This window comes from Xyrauchen texanus, chromosome 27 (genome assembly GCF_025860055.1).
Source record: "Xyrauchen texanus isolate HMW12.3.18 chromosome 27, RBS_HiC_50CHRs, whole genome shotgun sequence".
Classification (NCBI taxonomy): domain Eukaryota; kingdom Metazoa; phylum Chordata; class Actinopteri; order Cypriniformes; family Catostomidae; genus Xyrauchen; species Xyrauchen texanus.
Genome location: NC_068302.1, coordinates 20,105,223 through 20,120,750, shown reverse-complemented (window position 1 = coordinate 20,120,750; position 15,528 = coordinate 20,105,223). Strand labels below are relative to the sequence as shown.

The 15,528-nt window shown below is 42.1% G+C and overlaps 2 protein-coding genes across 2 annotated transcripts in view; both read left to right on the top strand.

Annotated features, from left to right (window-relative positions):
* The window catches only part of LOC127621477 (breakpoint cluster region protein-like), a 71,296-nt gene extending 58,297 nt beyond the window's left edge, over positions 1-12,999 (top strand). The window contains exons 20-24 of the mRNA XM_052095106.1: positions 9,118-9,257; positions 9,359-9,493; positions 10,069-10,174; positions 10,274-10,436; positions 10,557-12,999. Coding sequence (XP_051951066.1) covers positions 9,118-9,257; positions 9,359-9,493; positions 10,069-10,174; positions 10,274-10,436; positions 10,557-10,646 — 634 coding nt within the window. The 3' untranslated portion in view covers positions 10,647-12,999. The remainder of the gene's footprint in view (positions 1-9,117; positions 9,258-9,358; positions 9,494-10,068; positions 10,175-10,273; positions 10,437-10,556) is intronic.
* The window catches only part of LOC127621481 (phosphoglucomutase-like protein 5), a 242,965-nt gene that overhangs the window by 124,214 nt on the left and 103,223 nt on the right, over positions 1-15,528 (top strand). The window lies entirely within an intron of this gene.

The window sequence follows — 15,528 nt, the reverse complement described above, 5'->3', positions numbered from 1 at the left end:
AAAGTAATTATTCTAGTTACTCTGTAGGTACCTACAATGCAAGCGAATGGTGACCAACATTTTGAAGCTCCAAATAGCCTATAAAGGCTGCATAAAAGTAATCCATATGACTCCAGTGGTTAATTCTGTCTTCAAAAGTGATATGATAGGTGTGGATGAGAAACAGGTCAATAATTAAGTCCTTTTACTATAAATGTTCCTCCCTGTGATGATATGCACAATGTGAAAGTCGAGTTTTATAGTAAAAAGGACTTAAATATTGATCTGTTTCTCACCCATACTTATCATGTCACTTGTTAAGATATGGATTTAACCACTTGGGACATATGGATTACTTTAATGCTGCCTTAGAGCTTTTGGAGCTTAAATATTTTTGTCACCATTCACTTGCATCGTGAGGACCAACAAAGCTGAGATATTCTTTTAAAAATCTTTATTTGTGTTCAACATAAAAAGGAAGGAAAAACTGGTGTATATGACCCTCAAAGGAAGTCATATACATCTAGGAAGGCATGAAGGTGAGTAAATGATGTTTTAGGTGAATCCCTTTAAGGATTAACTTGTTGCACTGTTGACAGCAGTGGTGAATTCTCAGGGCCAGCAAAGGATTTTTCATCCTTTCATTCTCATTCACCTTTTTGCCTATGTATTTTTAATCGCTTTCCACTCTTAATTAATCTACAAGCAAATAGAGAAAAACGAAAAGTTTATCCAGTCAGAATGTATTCCTTGATGCTTACAAGCAAAGTGTGACAACTGTTTCACAAATGCATGCCAGAAGCAGCACGTGAGTCTGAGCTCCACCCCATCAGGCCTTCAGAATTTCCACAGAATCTCTCAACAGTGCAAATGAATGAGTAACTAAAGTCAGACTATCAGATTCATCAGCCAATCAGATTGGTTTATTTGTTCTTGGTGGGTGTGATCTTTAGGATATGTCCCGGTCGAGGCCTTCTAGCTGGCCTCGACCGGAGAGATCCTTATGGATGTAAAAACAGGAGATGTTCTGCATGACCGTGTGATTGCTTAATTTATTAATCTGGAAAGGAGGACTGATTTAAACTTCAAGTAAATTGGTAAGTGCTTTTTGATTGTTATAGCAACATCAGGAGTTTTGTAAGTGTAAATTAGGCTGCTTGAGCATTCAGTGTCAGATCAAGTTTTGAAAAGTAGTGCTGCATTCCATTAAACTTGGAAAGTCGGATTTAACAACTTCCTACTAGGAAAAGTGCAATGGAATGCATCTTGAAGTCAGAATTACAGCTTGTTGGCTCGTGCAGAAATTCTCAACTCCGATTTCGTCGAGATGCAGGAGCATGATGTCACACAAACATGTCGACACTCAGGGAAAAATACAAAGTAAGTGATAAACAATCACTTAATTAAGTAATATCGATAATTTGTTTGTTTCCACATTACATGATATTAAAGCTTGTTTAACAAACACCAGCAGAAACCAGTGTATAAAACATTATAATCTCTTTTGATAATTGTACACCTGAAGCACAAATGCTAACACTGCAGCATTGTTTATCAGTTGGGTTGCTAGGAGACATTTCTTATGAGAGTCAAACCTCTACTAAGCGAACGGGAGCGTTGCAGTTCCGAATATCGGGGAATGGAATGCATTTATGGTCGGAGATATCAAGTAGGAATATCTCTCATCCAACTTGAAGGGAATGCAGCATAAATGTGTATCATGAAGAAACACAATTGAATGCAAACAACATTTAAATCGCAAATACAGTAGTATTAGATAGATTTTTCCAGGTATTATAGACCTCCTTGGTAGATTCATATAAAAAAAATAATAATAATTTTAATGTCTGTTCGGGAGACGTTCATTTCACAAAACAGTCATGCTGCAGTTAAAATTAGGTTTACTTGAGCATTAAGTGTTGTTTCAAGTTCTAGCTTTCATGCATGGACGTGTTTATAAAATGTCAATTGGTATTACAAGCTGCAACATAATGTATGATGCCCAAAGGCATAAGGTGTCTTATTCACTGTGAAACTGTGTTTTCTTAATGGCACAATTCACTCTGAAGGCCTAGAATTTAAATGCATGGCCTGCCACTGGTTGACAGGAAGACAAATTCTTAACCACAAGGGCATTGTTAAATGTTTTAAGAGCATATGCCTTCCATTTTGTCTCTTCTCTTTGGTCAATGCTCACTTTAATAGTGCATGCTGTCAAACATTCAAGCGTGATTCAACAATATATCATCTGGAAATCTGTCAAGCAACACATCTATCACTCCAAGAGCAACAGCAGTCACATGTCAGCCATATTTCCCATTACTCACAAGACACATGGACCCTTCTTTGAGTGTGTTTTAATAGGCCCACATGGCTAGAATGAGAAGTCATAAAAAATAACCACCAATCCTGCATGGAGGAGGGGGAACTTCCTTTTAATAAAGCTGAGGAAAAGAGGCCCTCCACTAGAAAGCTTTCGCAAGTCTTACAGCTGAAAGCAACTCCATTATGGGCTTCCTGAGGAAATAGGAAAATATGGTTTCTTAAAGGCAAGGTTTGCCAATATGTGTGTAATTAAAACAGGAGTGAGGGTTTTAGAATTAGACTCTCAGATGTGCATTTTTTATATATTATAACAGCAATGCATAAGGGTGAAATATTGCCCACTATTAATACATGTTTAATTTAAACTCGACAGTTGGTTTTGGGAGGAAGGCTCAGTGTGCTAGACAGAATGTTCCTTTTCTCAGGTGGTATTATAACATTATTATAATGTTGATTTTGGCTTAGTGGTGTCATGTTCTCTGTTGTCTTTTGTTTTGTGCTTTTATGCTGAAGCTTAGTCTAGCTCCTGTTTCCTGTTTTGGTTTTTGTAGTCCTTTGTAGTTTATTTTATTACCTTGTCTTGTTTCACTGTTGCCCTTTGTGTTTCACTTTTGGTATTTCTTAGTTTTCAATTTTTGTCCCTTATGTAACGCCATAGTCTCTTTGTTAGCGTTCGTGTTTTCCGTCATTGCCTTCACCTGTCCCTCGTTAGTTTGCCATTGGTTTCTGTTTATTACCCTGTCATCTTGTTTGAGTTCTGTCTGTTCATTGGCCCCTGTTTTCCCATGTCCATGTATTTAAACCCTGTCTGTTTGTTCAGTCGCTGTCGGTCGTTGTTTGTGAATGTTACCGTTTCATGTTCATGCCTCTGTCAGTGTGTGTAGAGCCCGAAGCCATTTGTTTTGAGAATAATGGCTGGCTGATGAATTTATTGGCTGGCTAGCCGGCTCAGCCAAAACCTAAATGGCTGCTGCAGCCGCCAAACTTTTCATAGCTGCAAATGGCTGAAGCTGCCACTTCATGTCTACAGATGTCTATGTTCAGTGGTGGACAGTAACGAAGTAAATGTAATTCGTTACTGTACTTAAGTAGCTTTTTTGTGTATCTGTACTTTACTGAAGTATTTAAATTTGGGGAGACTTTTACTTTAACTCCACTACATTTCAAAGTCAAATATCTTTTTACTCTACTACATTTTCAAAATCAGTCGTTCCTTTTTACTTATGAGTGGATAAAAATGTAACTGGTCAAACGAGCCACCAATCACAGTACAGCGCGCGCGCTTTGTCTTGAACTTGCCTTGGCGGAATCTGCTAAGTGCGAACCAGGGGTGCGTTTCCCAAAAGCATCGTTAGCCAACTATGGTAGCAAGTTCCGTCGTTATCATCATAGTTCAACGAGTCGGTGTTTCCCGAAACCATCGTTCCAACGAACATTCGCAAACAGCATCGCAGAGTTGTGTGGTTGGAACGACAGCTCTCGACCTGTGGTTAGAAGCAGAGTTTCTTGTTATTATAACATGTGGGCTTAATAAATTATTATCTTGAGCCAAATAAGCAAGATGACATTCAGTACAATCAGTATCTTTTATTTAGAAGACATACAAATGTCCTTTATGTCTTTTAGTTTGTCAATAGATTTAAAGCACCGTTTTTGAAGAGTGCGCATGTGTGAACGTGCTCTAGTGCATAAGAACGAGCCTATGATTGAATCTGGAAATAAAGCAAATAACTGAGAAAAATATGAGAGAGTCCTCAGATGACATGTCCGTAATTTATAGCAAAACATCTAGCATTAATTCCATCATTAATTCGAACAGATTCATTAAAAGTAGTTTTTAATCCACCACATGTGTGACATCATTAACCAACGTGGTTGAACAACCAATTTGTGACAATACGGTTTTGGGAAACAGTCGTGACTAGCAAGTTGATTTCTTCAACAGTGCATCGTACTACGGTAGTGGAGCAGCAAGTTACGTTGTTGTACGGGAAACGCACCCCAGAGCCATTAAATATGAGAGTTGCTAACATAGACGGTTGCGACAGTGATCTCGCCGCCACGTGTCACGTGATTCGTGTAGCTCTCAATAGTTCCAAACAAATTGCGTTGCCAATGATTTTAAGCGGGGCAGAGAGCAGCAGCTATTATTGCAGCAATTATCGGTAAATATTGACGCATAATGTACATTGCTTATTATGTTGACACTAAAATGACTTGCATATAATAGCATTGTTTTTCTGGAAAGTAGCAGAAACACTGCATTAATACATTTTTGTGTTTAATTTTGAGGAAATTGGCTGCTCCCATAACATAGAATATATATATATATATATATATATATATTCTATGTATGTGTGTGTGTGTGTGTGTGTGTGTGTGTGTGTATATATATTTAATGGCATTGTGCAGGTTTATGTGAATGTATCATAACATTAGGATGTTAATAATTATGACCATAGACGCTCGAGAAAAATATATACAGTAAATACTGTAAATGTATTATACCTTATGGGAACAGTCCCTTCCCTCCAAAATTAAACACACAAAAAATGTATTCAATTCAAATATATATATATATATATATATATATATATTATTAGTAGTATATATATATATATACACACACATCTGACTAATTAATATTATTATTAGTTATTAGTTATTATTAGTTACATATTATTAATAGATTGGTGTGCCAAGAGTGACATTAGTCTTCATGTAGACTGAGTTAAGCAAGAGTCTTGTGACAAATTATAATAGGACATTATGGCCATAAAAAATCATAGTACTTGGATACTTAAGTACATTTGAAGGCAAATACTTTTGTACTTTTACTCAAGTGAATTTTTAAAGGCAGCACTTCTACTTTTACTTAAGTAATATTTTACCTTGAGTATCTTTACTTTAACTCAAGTACATGGTATGTGTACTTCGTCCACCACTGTCTATGTTATACTGATTTACTAGATCTCAATATTTCCAAGCAATGCATGGCTTACACTATATTTCTACAAAATGCAATACAATGTAATAAATAAAACACCAGATTTTACTTTCACAACGTTTGTACATATTTATTTTGTAGTCTGTATGCTACTAAACATTTTCACATAGCCTACAATGTGTTGTGTTTAGGCTAAATGCATGTAGGCTAAGTTGTATACAATAACTTGGCATTATCATGGATGAAGCTTATCATATTACACCTTGATTAAGAATGCAAACTTTTGTTGAATTTTATGAGAAATCTACAGACGCTAAACAGACGAAGTGTAGTAAAATAAAGACCTAAATGTGTATTTCGGACTTTTTTCACCACAAGTCTGAAAGAAGACATGTTATTGAAGACAAATATCCAAAAATCTCAAAATTGACCAGTAAAAAAAAACTATGTTTTTGCCTGCCGTGTCTCGCCTTAATATAAACACACACTGTTATCAGTAGCCTATTATTTTGGACAAAGTTTTGCACATTTCACTTCAATGTACACTGAAGCATGCGTCATGAATTAGCAATGTGGAAACGGTGGTTTGTTACTGCAGTAATATCACGTTCAGTGCTATAAATCTCTCCGTTCCAGAATATTTGGTTCATAACATCAATCTTTGATTCAGGTGTTTGTGCAACCGTGCCCTGAAGATTTAACAAAAGTCTGGGTAGGCCTAAGTTAAGAAAAAAGTAAGTAGGAATTAGGAAAGTATGTGAGAAGTGAGATCAAAATTACCTTGCTTGCTTCTTTCCGCCATTTCACCTCAGTGCGAGAAAAACATGCATCGCTTCTGTACGGAAAACGAGCAATTTTAATTGGTCGTCAATTCACTGTATCGTAGCAACGGGCACAAGACTGCGCTGTTATGAATCCAGTGGGAAAATAGATCTCGTGTATTGTTTATATAGTTCGTGTGTGTATGTCTCTATGTGATAGAATTATTATTTGATGCAAATAATTCTAGCCGACTCAGCCAAACTTTATCAGATGGCGGCTCAATTTGGCTTACGAAATTATTGGCTGGCGGCGGCTGAAATTCTAAATGGCGCAAATGGCGGCGCCTGGCAGCGGCTTCGGGGTCTAAGTGTGTGCTACCTCCTGTCGCGTTCGTTCGTTCGTTCGTTCGTTCGAGGATTACCCTGCTGTTCGTGGATGTTTGTCAACTCGTGTTCACCCGTGTGTGAGTTTGTGTTTGTTTACTTTTCCCCTCGTGGACTTTTCTTTGTGTTTACCTTTTTGTTACTTACACATTAAACTGCGTTTGGATCCTAACATTCTGTCTGCCGTGTCCTGATTACCCACACCGTGACAGAACGACCGACCACACAATGGATCCAGTGGTTATCCGGGCATGCTGCCGCCTCCTGGACCTGAAGCAAGGAAGCCGTCCGGTGGAGGATCACATTAGGGACCTCCTGTACCTGGCGAGCGCCACCGACTATCCTGACTCCTCCCTGGTGGTGTTCTTCCAGGCTAGCCTGACCGGCACGCTCCAGGAGCGGTTGCCGCCGACGACACGGGGCTGGACGCTCTGTGAATTCATGTAGGAGACACTTCTGGCATGCGGCTCACTGCTTACTGTGGAGGTGGTTGAGGATCCTGCCTCTCCTCCCACGGCGGTGACCCTCCAGTCGTCCTTGGCTCATCCTCTTTCACCTGCCCCACCGGTCAGCGAGCTCGCCCCCACGCCAGTCCCATCTGTCAGCAAACGCACCCCCACGCCAGTCACTCTCTACGAGCCAGTGCGGTCCACTTCGTCTGCCCGGAGGAGGAACAGAAGACGGGCTTCCGCCTTCCGGCCAACGTCAGCCACGGTCGGCGAGCCAGAGCCCACGCCTGTCACGGTGAGCGAGTCAACGCCTACGCATGTCACTGTGAGCGAGCCTGTGCCCACGTCAGCCACGGTCAGTCAGCCGCCACCTCCGCATATCACGGTGAGCGAGCCAACGCCTACGCACATCACTGTGAGCGAGCCTGCGCCAAGGCATGTCACTGCGAACGAGCCTGTAGCCTCAAGCATCAATGAGCCAGCACCTGTAGCCTCGACCGTCCCTGAGCCAGCGCCTGTAGCCTCGACCGTCCCTGAGCCAACGCCTGTAGCCTCGACCGTCCCTGAGCCAGCGCCTGTAGCCTCGACCGTCCCTGAGCCAGCGCCTGTAGCCTCGACCGTCCCTGAGCCAGCGCCTGTAGCCTCGACCGTCCAAGAGCCAGCGCCAGCAGCCATGACCGTCCCAGGGCCAACACCAGAAGCCAGGACCGTCCAACAGCCAGCGCCCCTCGAACCTTCTAGGGCTCTGCTTCCCGAGCCTCCCAGGGCTCCGCCTCTTGAGCTTTCCAGAGCTCCTCCCCTCGAGCTTTCCAGAGCTCCTCCTCTGGAGCCTTCCAGAGCTCCGCCCCTCAAGTCACTCGGGCCTTCCAGGGCTCCGCCCCTCAAGTCACTCGAGCCTTCCAGGGCTCCACCTCTCGAGTCTCTCGAGCCTTCTAGAGCTCCGCCCCCTGAGCCTCCTACGGCTCCGCCTCTCAAGCCTCCTTCGGCTCCGCCCCCAGAGCCCCCTACGGCTCTGCAACCAGAGACTCCAGAGCCTTCTAGAGCTCCGCCTCCCGAGCCTCCTACGGCTCTGCTCCCAGAGACTCCAGAGCTTTCTACGGCTCCACCTCTCGAGCCTCCTACGGCTCCGCCTCCAGAGCCTCCTCCTACGCCAGAGCCTCCTCCTATGCCAGAGCCTCCCACGGCTCTGCCTCCTGAGCCTCCCACGGCTCTGCCTCCTGAGCCTCCCACGGCTCCGCCCCCTGAGCCTCCAGAGCTTTCCACGGTTCCGCCTCCCTTGGCTCCGTCCCCTGAGCCTTCCTCAGCTTCGTCTCCTGAGCCTTCCAGGTCTCCGCCCCTAAAGCCTCCTACGGCGCCACCGCCCTCGGCTCCGTCTCCTGAGCGCTCCTCGGCTCCGTCTCCTGAGCCCTCCTCGGCTCCATCTCCTGAGCCCTCCTCAGCTCCGTCTCCTGAGCCTTCCTCAGCTCCGTCCCCAGAGCCTTTCAGGCCTCCGCCTCTAGAGCTGCCTACAGCGCCACCGCCCTCGGCTCCACCTCCTGAGCCATCCTCGGCTCTGCCTCCTAGGCATTCCTCAGCACCGTCTCCTGAGCTTCCAGAGCCTCCCTCAGCTCCGCCTTCTGAGCCTCCCTCAGCTTCGTCCCCAGAGCCCCTCTCAGCTCCGCCTCCGGAACCTGTCCCGGTCCGATGGCCTCCTCCCAGGCCCCCTGAACCGGCCCCTGCTCTACGGCCATCTCCCAGACCACCAAGACATGTCCCTGTCCTGTGGCCACCTCCCAGGTCCCCTGAACCGGCCCTTGCCAAGTGGCCAGCCCCCGGGTCATCTAAACCGGCCTCTGTCCTGTGGCCACCTCCCAGGCCCCCAGAACAGGTCCCTTTTCCTTGTCTGCCCCTCGTTGCCCCCTGGACTGCCTGTCGGCCCCTCGTTGCCCCCTGGACTGCCTATCTGCCCCTCGTTGCTCCTGGACTGCATGCCTGCCCCTTGTGGCCCCATGGACTGCCTATTTGCCCCTTATTGCCGCCTCTGACTTCCTGATTGCCCCTTGTGCCCCCTTTGGTCTGTCTGTTTGCCCCTGGTGCCCTCACTTTGTTTCTCGTGGGTTTTTTTGTCATTTATTTTTTAGGATCGTCTGGAATCCGATCCTTTGAGGGGGGGTTCTGTCATGTTCTCTGTTGTCTTTTGTTTTGTGCTTTTAGAAATGTATTCTACACAGAAGTTTTTTTTTTTCCAGACACTGGTTGTTGACCTATTTTTCTCTGTATTTGTTACTGTCAGGCGGGAGCACTCTAAGGTGCCTCTCATTGTGAGACAGTGTGTAGAGGAGATTGAGCGCAGAGGGATGGAGGAAGTCGGCATCTATCGAGTCTCTGGTGTGGCCACTGATATCCAGGCCCTGAAAGCTGCCTTTGATGCCAGTGAGTATTTCAACACTTTACTGGACTGTACCCTGTCCATTATGTGTAGAGATATGGCAAAAAATGTGATTAAAATGTTTTGGGTTTTTTGTGATCCACAGATAATAAAGATGTATCAGTTATGATGAGTGAGATGGATGTGAATGCCATTGCTGGAACACTGAAGCTCTACTTCAGAGAGCTTCCTGAGCCCCTCTTCACCGATGAACTCTATTCAAACTTCACTGAAGGCATCGGTCTGTCATGCTGTTCTTTCACAAGATGATGAATAATCTTTAAAATTGTAAACTTTAAAAGTTCACCCAAAAATGAAAATAATTTATTCCCCCTCACGCTGTTCCAAACCTGTATGACTTTATGATGCAGAACATAAAGAAAGATGTTTTAATAAAGATCGTCGTTACATCTACTTTATAAAATGGCAGTGGATAGTGACTCACTTTAAAGCTTATAAAATGACTCAAAAGTGTTGTCATCTTAAAGGGATCTGATTTATGTTTTAAATATTGATCCGTTTCTCACCCACATCTATCAGATCTCTTCTGAAGATATATATGTAACTCACTGAGTCATATGGATTACATTTATTCTGCCCTTTATGTGCTTTTTGGAGCTTAAAAATTGTGGTACTCATTCACATGCCTTGTAAGGACCAACAGAGCTGAGATATTCTTCTAAAAATCTTTATTTGTGTTCAGCAGAATGAATAAAGTCATACACATATGGTATGGCATGAGAGTGAGTAAATTATGACAGAATTTTCAACTAATCCTTTAAGTTCACACTAATCAGCCTCTCTTTTTTTCTCCAGCTTTGTCAGACAGTGTAGCAAAGGAAAGCTGTATGCTCAACTTGCTGCTCTCACTTCCTGAACCCAACCTGCTGACTTTCCTGTTTTTGCTGGACCATCTGAAGAGGTGTTTTATTTCTGTTCTTTTAATAGTTTTCTAAGAGTAAGAGACACATTGTGTTCCACCTACACATTGACTGGTGTGTTCTTCCTTGTTACCCTTCAGGGTGGCTGAGAATGAGAGCGTCAACAAGATGTCCTTCCACAATCTCGCCACAGTTTTTGGTCCCACCCTCCTTCGCCCCTCTGAGAAGGACAGTAAAATCCCTACCAATCCCACACAGCCCATTTCTATGAATGACAGCTGGTCTCTTGAGGTTATGTCTCAGGTAAAGCCCATAGTGCGAACGAATTAATGTTCTGGAGTACCAAAGTTCTAATTCTAGAGTATCTGAAAAGCAATCAAAATGTGTACCTGCTAGTCAGTTTGTTTTTCTCCATCTCTGTAGGTCCAGGTATTACTGTATTTCCTTCAGTTGGAAGCAATCCCTACTCCAGACAGTAAACGGCAGAGTATGCTCTTTTCCACAGAGGTGTAGGGAAAGGGCTTGAAGAGGAGACCCACATTGTGAGAGGTCTACTCGGGTGCATTATTATTTTTAATGACCTGGGACAGAAGTGATTCAGCATGTGACCAATAGAGAGCGCCCACAACCTACTGAAATCTTTGAAGTGGACCATTTTTGTTTCAGAACTGTTGCTAGTGAATTCCCAAATGAGCCTGTAGCATTCCATTTTATTTTAACGATTAAGGTGAAGTAATATGTAATGGAGAACAACAATCCAGACATCTTATGGACTCACTGTATCATCCATTGTAACACTTATTATTGAATGGTTGCTCATACTTTGAGTGCCAGGTTTTCCATGGATCCTTGGGTGGTGAATGTATTTCTTGCGTTTTATGTCTTGTTCCTTTTCTGCACTGTGGGTTTTTAAAGAATTGCACATTCCAGGTTTCCATGACCATTTTATTTGATCTGACATTTTGCTCACCTATGATTTATATTTTCCCTTGGTAAGGGCTACGGAAAATCTGACACACGTAAATCGGCAGAAGGACCACGTTTAGACAAACCTTTTCTGATTAATAGAATAAACAATCAGAGAATTCAAATGTGAGATTCTTTAACCAACATTTGTGTCTATGGTCGACACCAGTCATTCGTAAAAAAGACCCATGCATATGCTAGCAACGGTTCATAAAAAAAAGAGACCATATACAGCACAATTAAAGTTTCTACCATTCCCAAGGTATGCGTTCCTTTTATTTTATGAAAGCCTATCTTGGTTTTATGCCACATGAATCCACATCATATTGGATCACTGAGCCTATATTAAATCAAGCTACAAAATCTATACAGTACATTTGTGGGTCATATCGCATTATATTATTGGATTATAACATTATTTTTTAGTAAGTTTCAAACTAGAAAACTTGTTTAAATGTCACATACCATGATGGCCTCACTGATTGTCTGTACATTCTTGACTGTAACTGATGGACTTAACAGATTAAAGTGATATATCAAAATAATACAGTATATTAAAATGGTATAGGAGTTCTCCATCGGAGTAATATTCCTGCTACTACACTAGTGTGCAAGCAAGATCTTACATTGGATTTCTGCCATATCATGACAATGTTACAAAAATGTATGTGCTCTCTTGGACTGTGCTAAATACATGTCGACTTATTGATAAATAATTAACTTAATTCAAACACTGTATAGCTTTTTTCATGTTTATTTCAAATTTGTTTGGAATCGATATATTTTCATTTCTTGCTGTTGACAAAACTTGGAAGCACTTTGTGACCCTGAACAGTGCCAAGACCTTGCCCTGTTACAGTAAATGTATAAATAAGATAGCTAGTTCAGTAAGATAGCTAATATACAACGAGTTTAATGTTCAGAACAAATTAGAAGTTTTGTATCATTAGGATGTCAAGTAACATGCAGGCATGTTGATTTGTTTTTGACTTGTTACTTTTCTTTTAGATTTCTCTCAAAGATTTCCTTTTGTTACTGTCTAAAAGCTTACATTATAACACTGATTCTTTAAGATTGTGTATTTCCTTTACAGTAAGGAAACCCCTTATATTGTGATAATTGCTTTTCAAAGGAGTTTACCCCAAAATAAAAATTCTGTCATCATTCATTTTTCTTCATGATGTTCCAACCTTATATTACTTTCTTTATTCTTTGGATTACGAAAGGAGATGCTAGGCAGAAAGTTATTGATTGGTAGTCACCATTCACTTTCACTGTATGGAAAAAGGTGTAATAAAAGTGAATGGTGACTACATTTCTCAGTCTCTAACATTCTGCCTTACATCATTTTGTGTTCCACGGAAGAAAGAAAGTCTTCTGGAACAATATGAGGGTGTGTAAATGATTACAGAATTTTCACTATGGGTGAACATTAAATCAGATATAATTTTAATATGTACTGGAACCTGCTATTCCATTATCACTGTGTCTCAGCTACTACATAGCTGTTTCTCTGCTTTTCTCTCTTTTATTTTACTTTCTGTACAGATGAAAATATTCCTGGCTGCCATTTAGAAAATGAGCTTCAATGATGAGGAAATGTTCTGTATGAGTATTGCACAGTGTGGGTTATGGAGATGGATCACAATAAACCCCTTTATCCTCTTGTTTCCACAGAGCCATTGACTGTTCTGTCTGTTTATATGACCTGTAGCCAAGTACATTCAACTTGCCTCAAAAAGATAGCATTACTCCCCAGAAGACATTAGGACACAATGGTTTGTGTTCAGCAGTCTTTCCGCTCATTGGAGCACAATTGCTGTAATGATAGTCTTCATTTATAATTTTTACTGGACAATATTGAGACTGCACAATCCTAAACGTGTATGGCAAACATGCTACATTAGGTTTGGCAATATGATTCTGTACAAAGTAGATTAATACATTTGAAGTTTGTTCAAATGCAGCCAGACTTGTGGGTTAATATTTAACTTGACCTATTTTAAAGAGTTTAATTTTTGATCTTTGTGATTGTTAATAAATGTATAATCAAAATCAAAAGTAACAGTCAGTATCTGGTGTAATGCAGTGCATCTCCTCCTCATGAACTACACCAGATTTGCCAGTTCTTGCTGTGAGATGTTACCCCACTCTTCCACCAAGGCACAAGTTCCCAGGCATTTCTGGGGGAATAGCCCTAGCCCTCACCCGCCGATCCAACAGGTCCCAGAAGTCCTCAATGGGATTGAGATCTGTGTTCTTTGCTGGCCATGGCAGAACACTAAATTTCCTGTCTTGCAGGAAATCATGCACAGAACAGGTAATGTCAGGATGAGCCTACAGCAAGGGTACCACATGAGGGAGGAGGATGTCTTCCCTGTAACACACAGTGTTGAGATTGCCTGCAATGACAACAAGCTCAGTTCGATGGTGCTGTGACACACTGCCCCAGACCATGATGGACTCTCCACCTCCAAATTGATCCCGCTCCAGAGTACAGGCCTCTGTGTAATGCTCATTCCTTCGTTGATAAACGCGTCGAGTCTGACCATCACCCCTAGTGAGACAAAACCATGACTCATCAGTGAAGAGCACTTTTTGCCAGTCCTGTCTGGTCTTGCGAAGGTGGGTTTGTGCACATAGGCAATGTTGATACTGGTGATGTCTGGTAAGGACCTGCCTTACAACAGGCCTACAAGCCCTCAGTCCAGCCTCTCTCAGCCTATTGCAGACAGTCTAAGCACTGATGGAGGATTGTGCATTCCTGGTGTAACTCTGGAAGTTGTTGTTACCATCCTGTACCTGTCCTACAGGTGTGATATTCGGATGTACCGATTCTGTGCAGGTGTTGTTACCCGTGGTCTGCCACTACGAGGACGATCAGCTGTCCTTCCTGTCTCTCTGTAGTGCTGTCTTAGGCGTCTCACAGTACGGACATTGCAATTTATTTTCCTGGCCACATCTGCAGTCCTCATGCCTCAGGCACGTTCACGCAAATGAGCAGGGACCCTGGGCATCTTTCTTTTGGTGTATTTCAGAGGCAGTAGTAAGGTCTCTTTAGTGTCCCAGGTTTTTATAACTGAGTCCTTAACTGCCTACCATCTGTAAGCTGTTAGTGTCTTAACAACCGTTCCACAGGTGCATGTTCATTAATTGTTTATGGTTCATTGAACAAGAATGGAAAACATTGTTTAAACACTTTACAATAAAGATCTGTAAAGTTATTTGGATTTTTACAAAATTATCTTTAAAATACAGTGTCCTAAAAAAGAGATGTTTCTTTTTTGCGGAGTTTATTATTATTGGTCTTTTGTATCGTCCCATAGGATAGTTTTAAGAGAGTGTTTGAAAGAAGTGTTTTGTGTGCTATTGTCCTTGTTTAATTGTTAATGATGCCAATCAAGAATATATTGGTTAAAAGAATATTCCAGGTTCAATACAAGTTAAGCCAATTGACAGCATTTGTGGCATAATGTTGATTACCATAATATAATATGTTTGACTAGTCCCTCCTTTTCTTTAAAAAAGCAAAAATCGAGGTTAAAGTGAGTCAAACTTACAATGGAATTGAATGGGGCCAATTTCTGGAGGGTTTAAAGGCAGAAATGTGAAGCTTAGAATTTTATTAAAGCACTTACACAATTCTTTTGTTAAAACACATGTATTATTTGAGCTTTAAAGTTGTTTAAATTGTCATTTTTATAGTTGTTTTAGGGTTAGTTGACATTACATTGTCATGGTAATGAAGTTGTAAAATTGGCTATAAATTTACACAGAAAAGCATATGTGTGGAAAGGCCTAAAAAGCATCACCAAGTACAAGACACATCCCCTTCACTATGTAGAGAGTCAACTAATGGCTGATGAACTGAATATGTTTAACTGCAGGTTTGAAAAGCCCAGTCTCACAACCCTCCCCCACTCTGGTCATCACACACGTGCCAACAACTCCTGAAACCCCCCTCCTGCTACTCAGGATCAGGATACTTACTTATGATCTGTGAGGAGGATGTGTGATGGGTCTTTCAGAAACAAAATACTAGGAAAGCTTCAGGCCCAGACAGTGTTTCTGCTGCCTGTCTGAAAGTCTGCGCTGACCAACTGGCCCCCATCTTCACACAGATCTTCAATAATTCACTAGAGCAGTGTGAAGTTCCCTGCTTTTTCAAACACTCCACCATCATTCCGGTTCCAAAAAAAAATGAAATCACAGGACTTAATGGCTACAGACCCATCACTCTCACGTCTGTGGTCATGAAGTCATTTGAGAGACTGGTTTGGGACTACCTGAAGGACATCACTGGACCCCTGCTTGACCCACTTCAGTTTGCTTACTGAACAAACAGGTCTGTGGATGTTGTTGTCAATATGGGAATGCATTATATCCTGCAACACCTCGACAGACCTGGAACTTATGCAAGGATCCTATT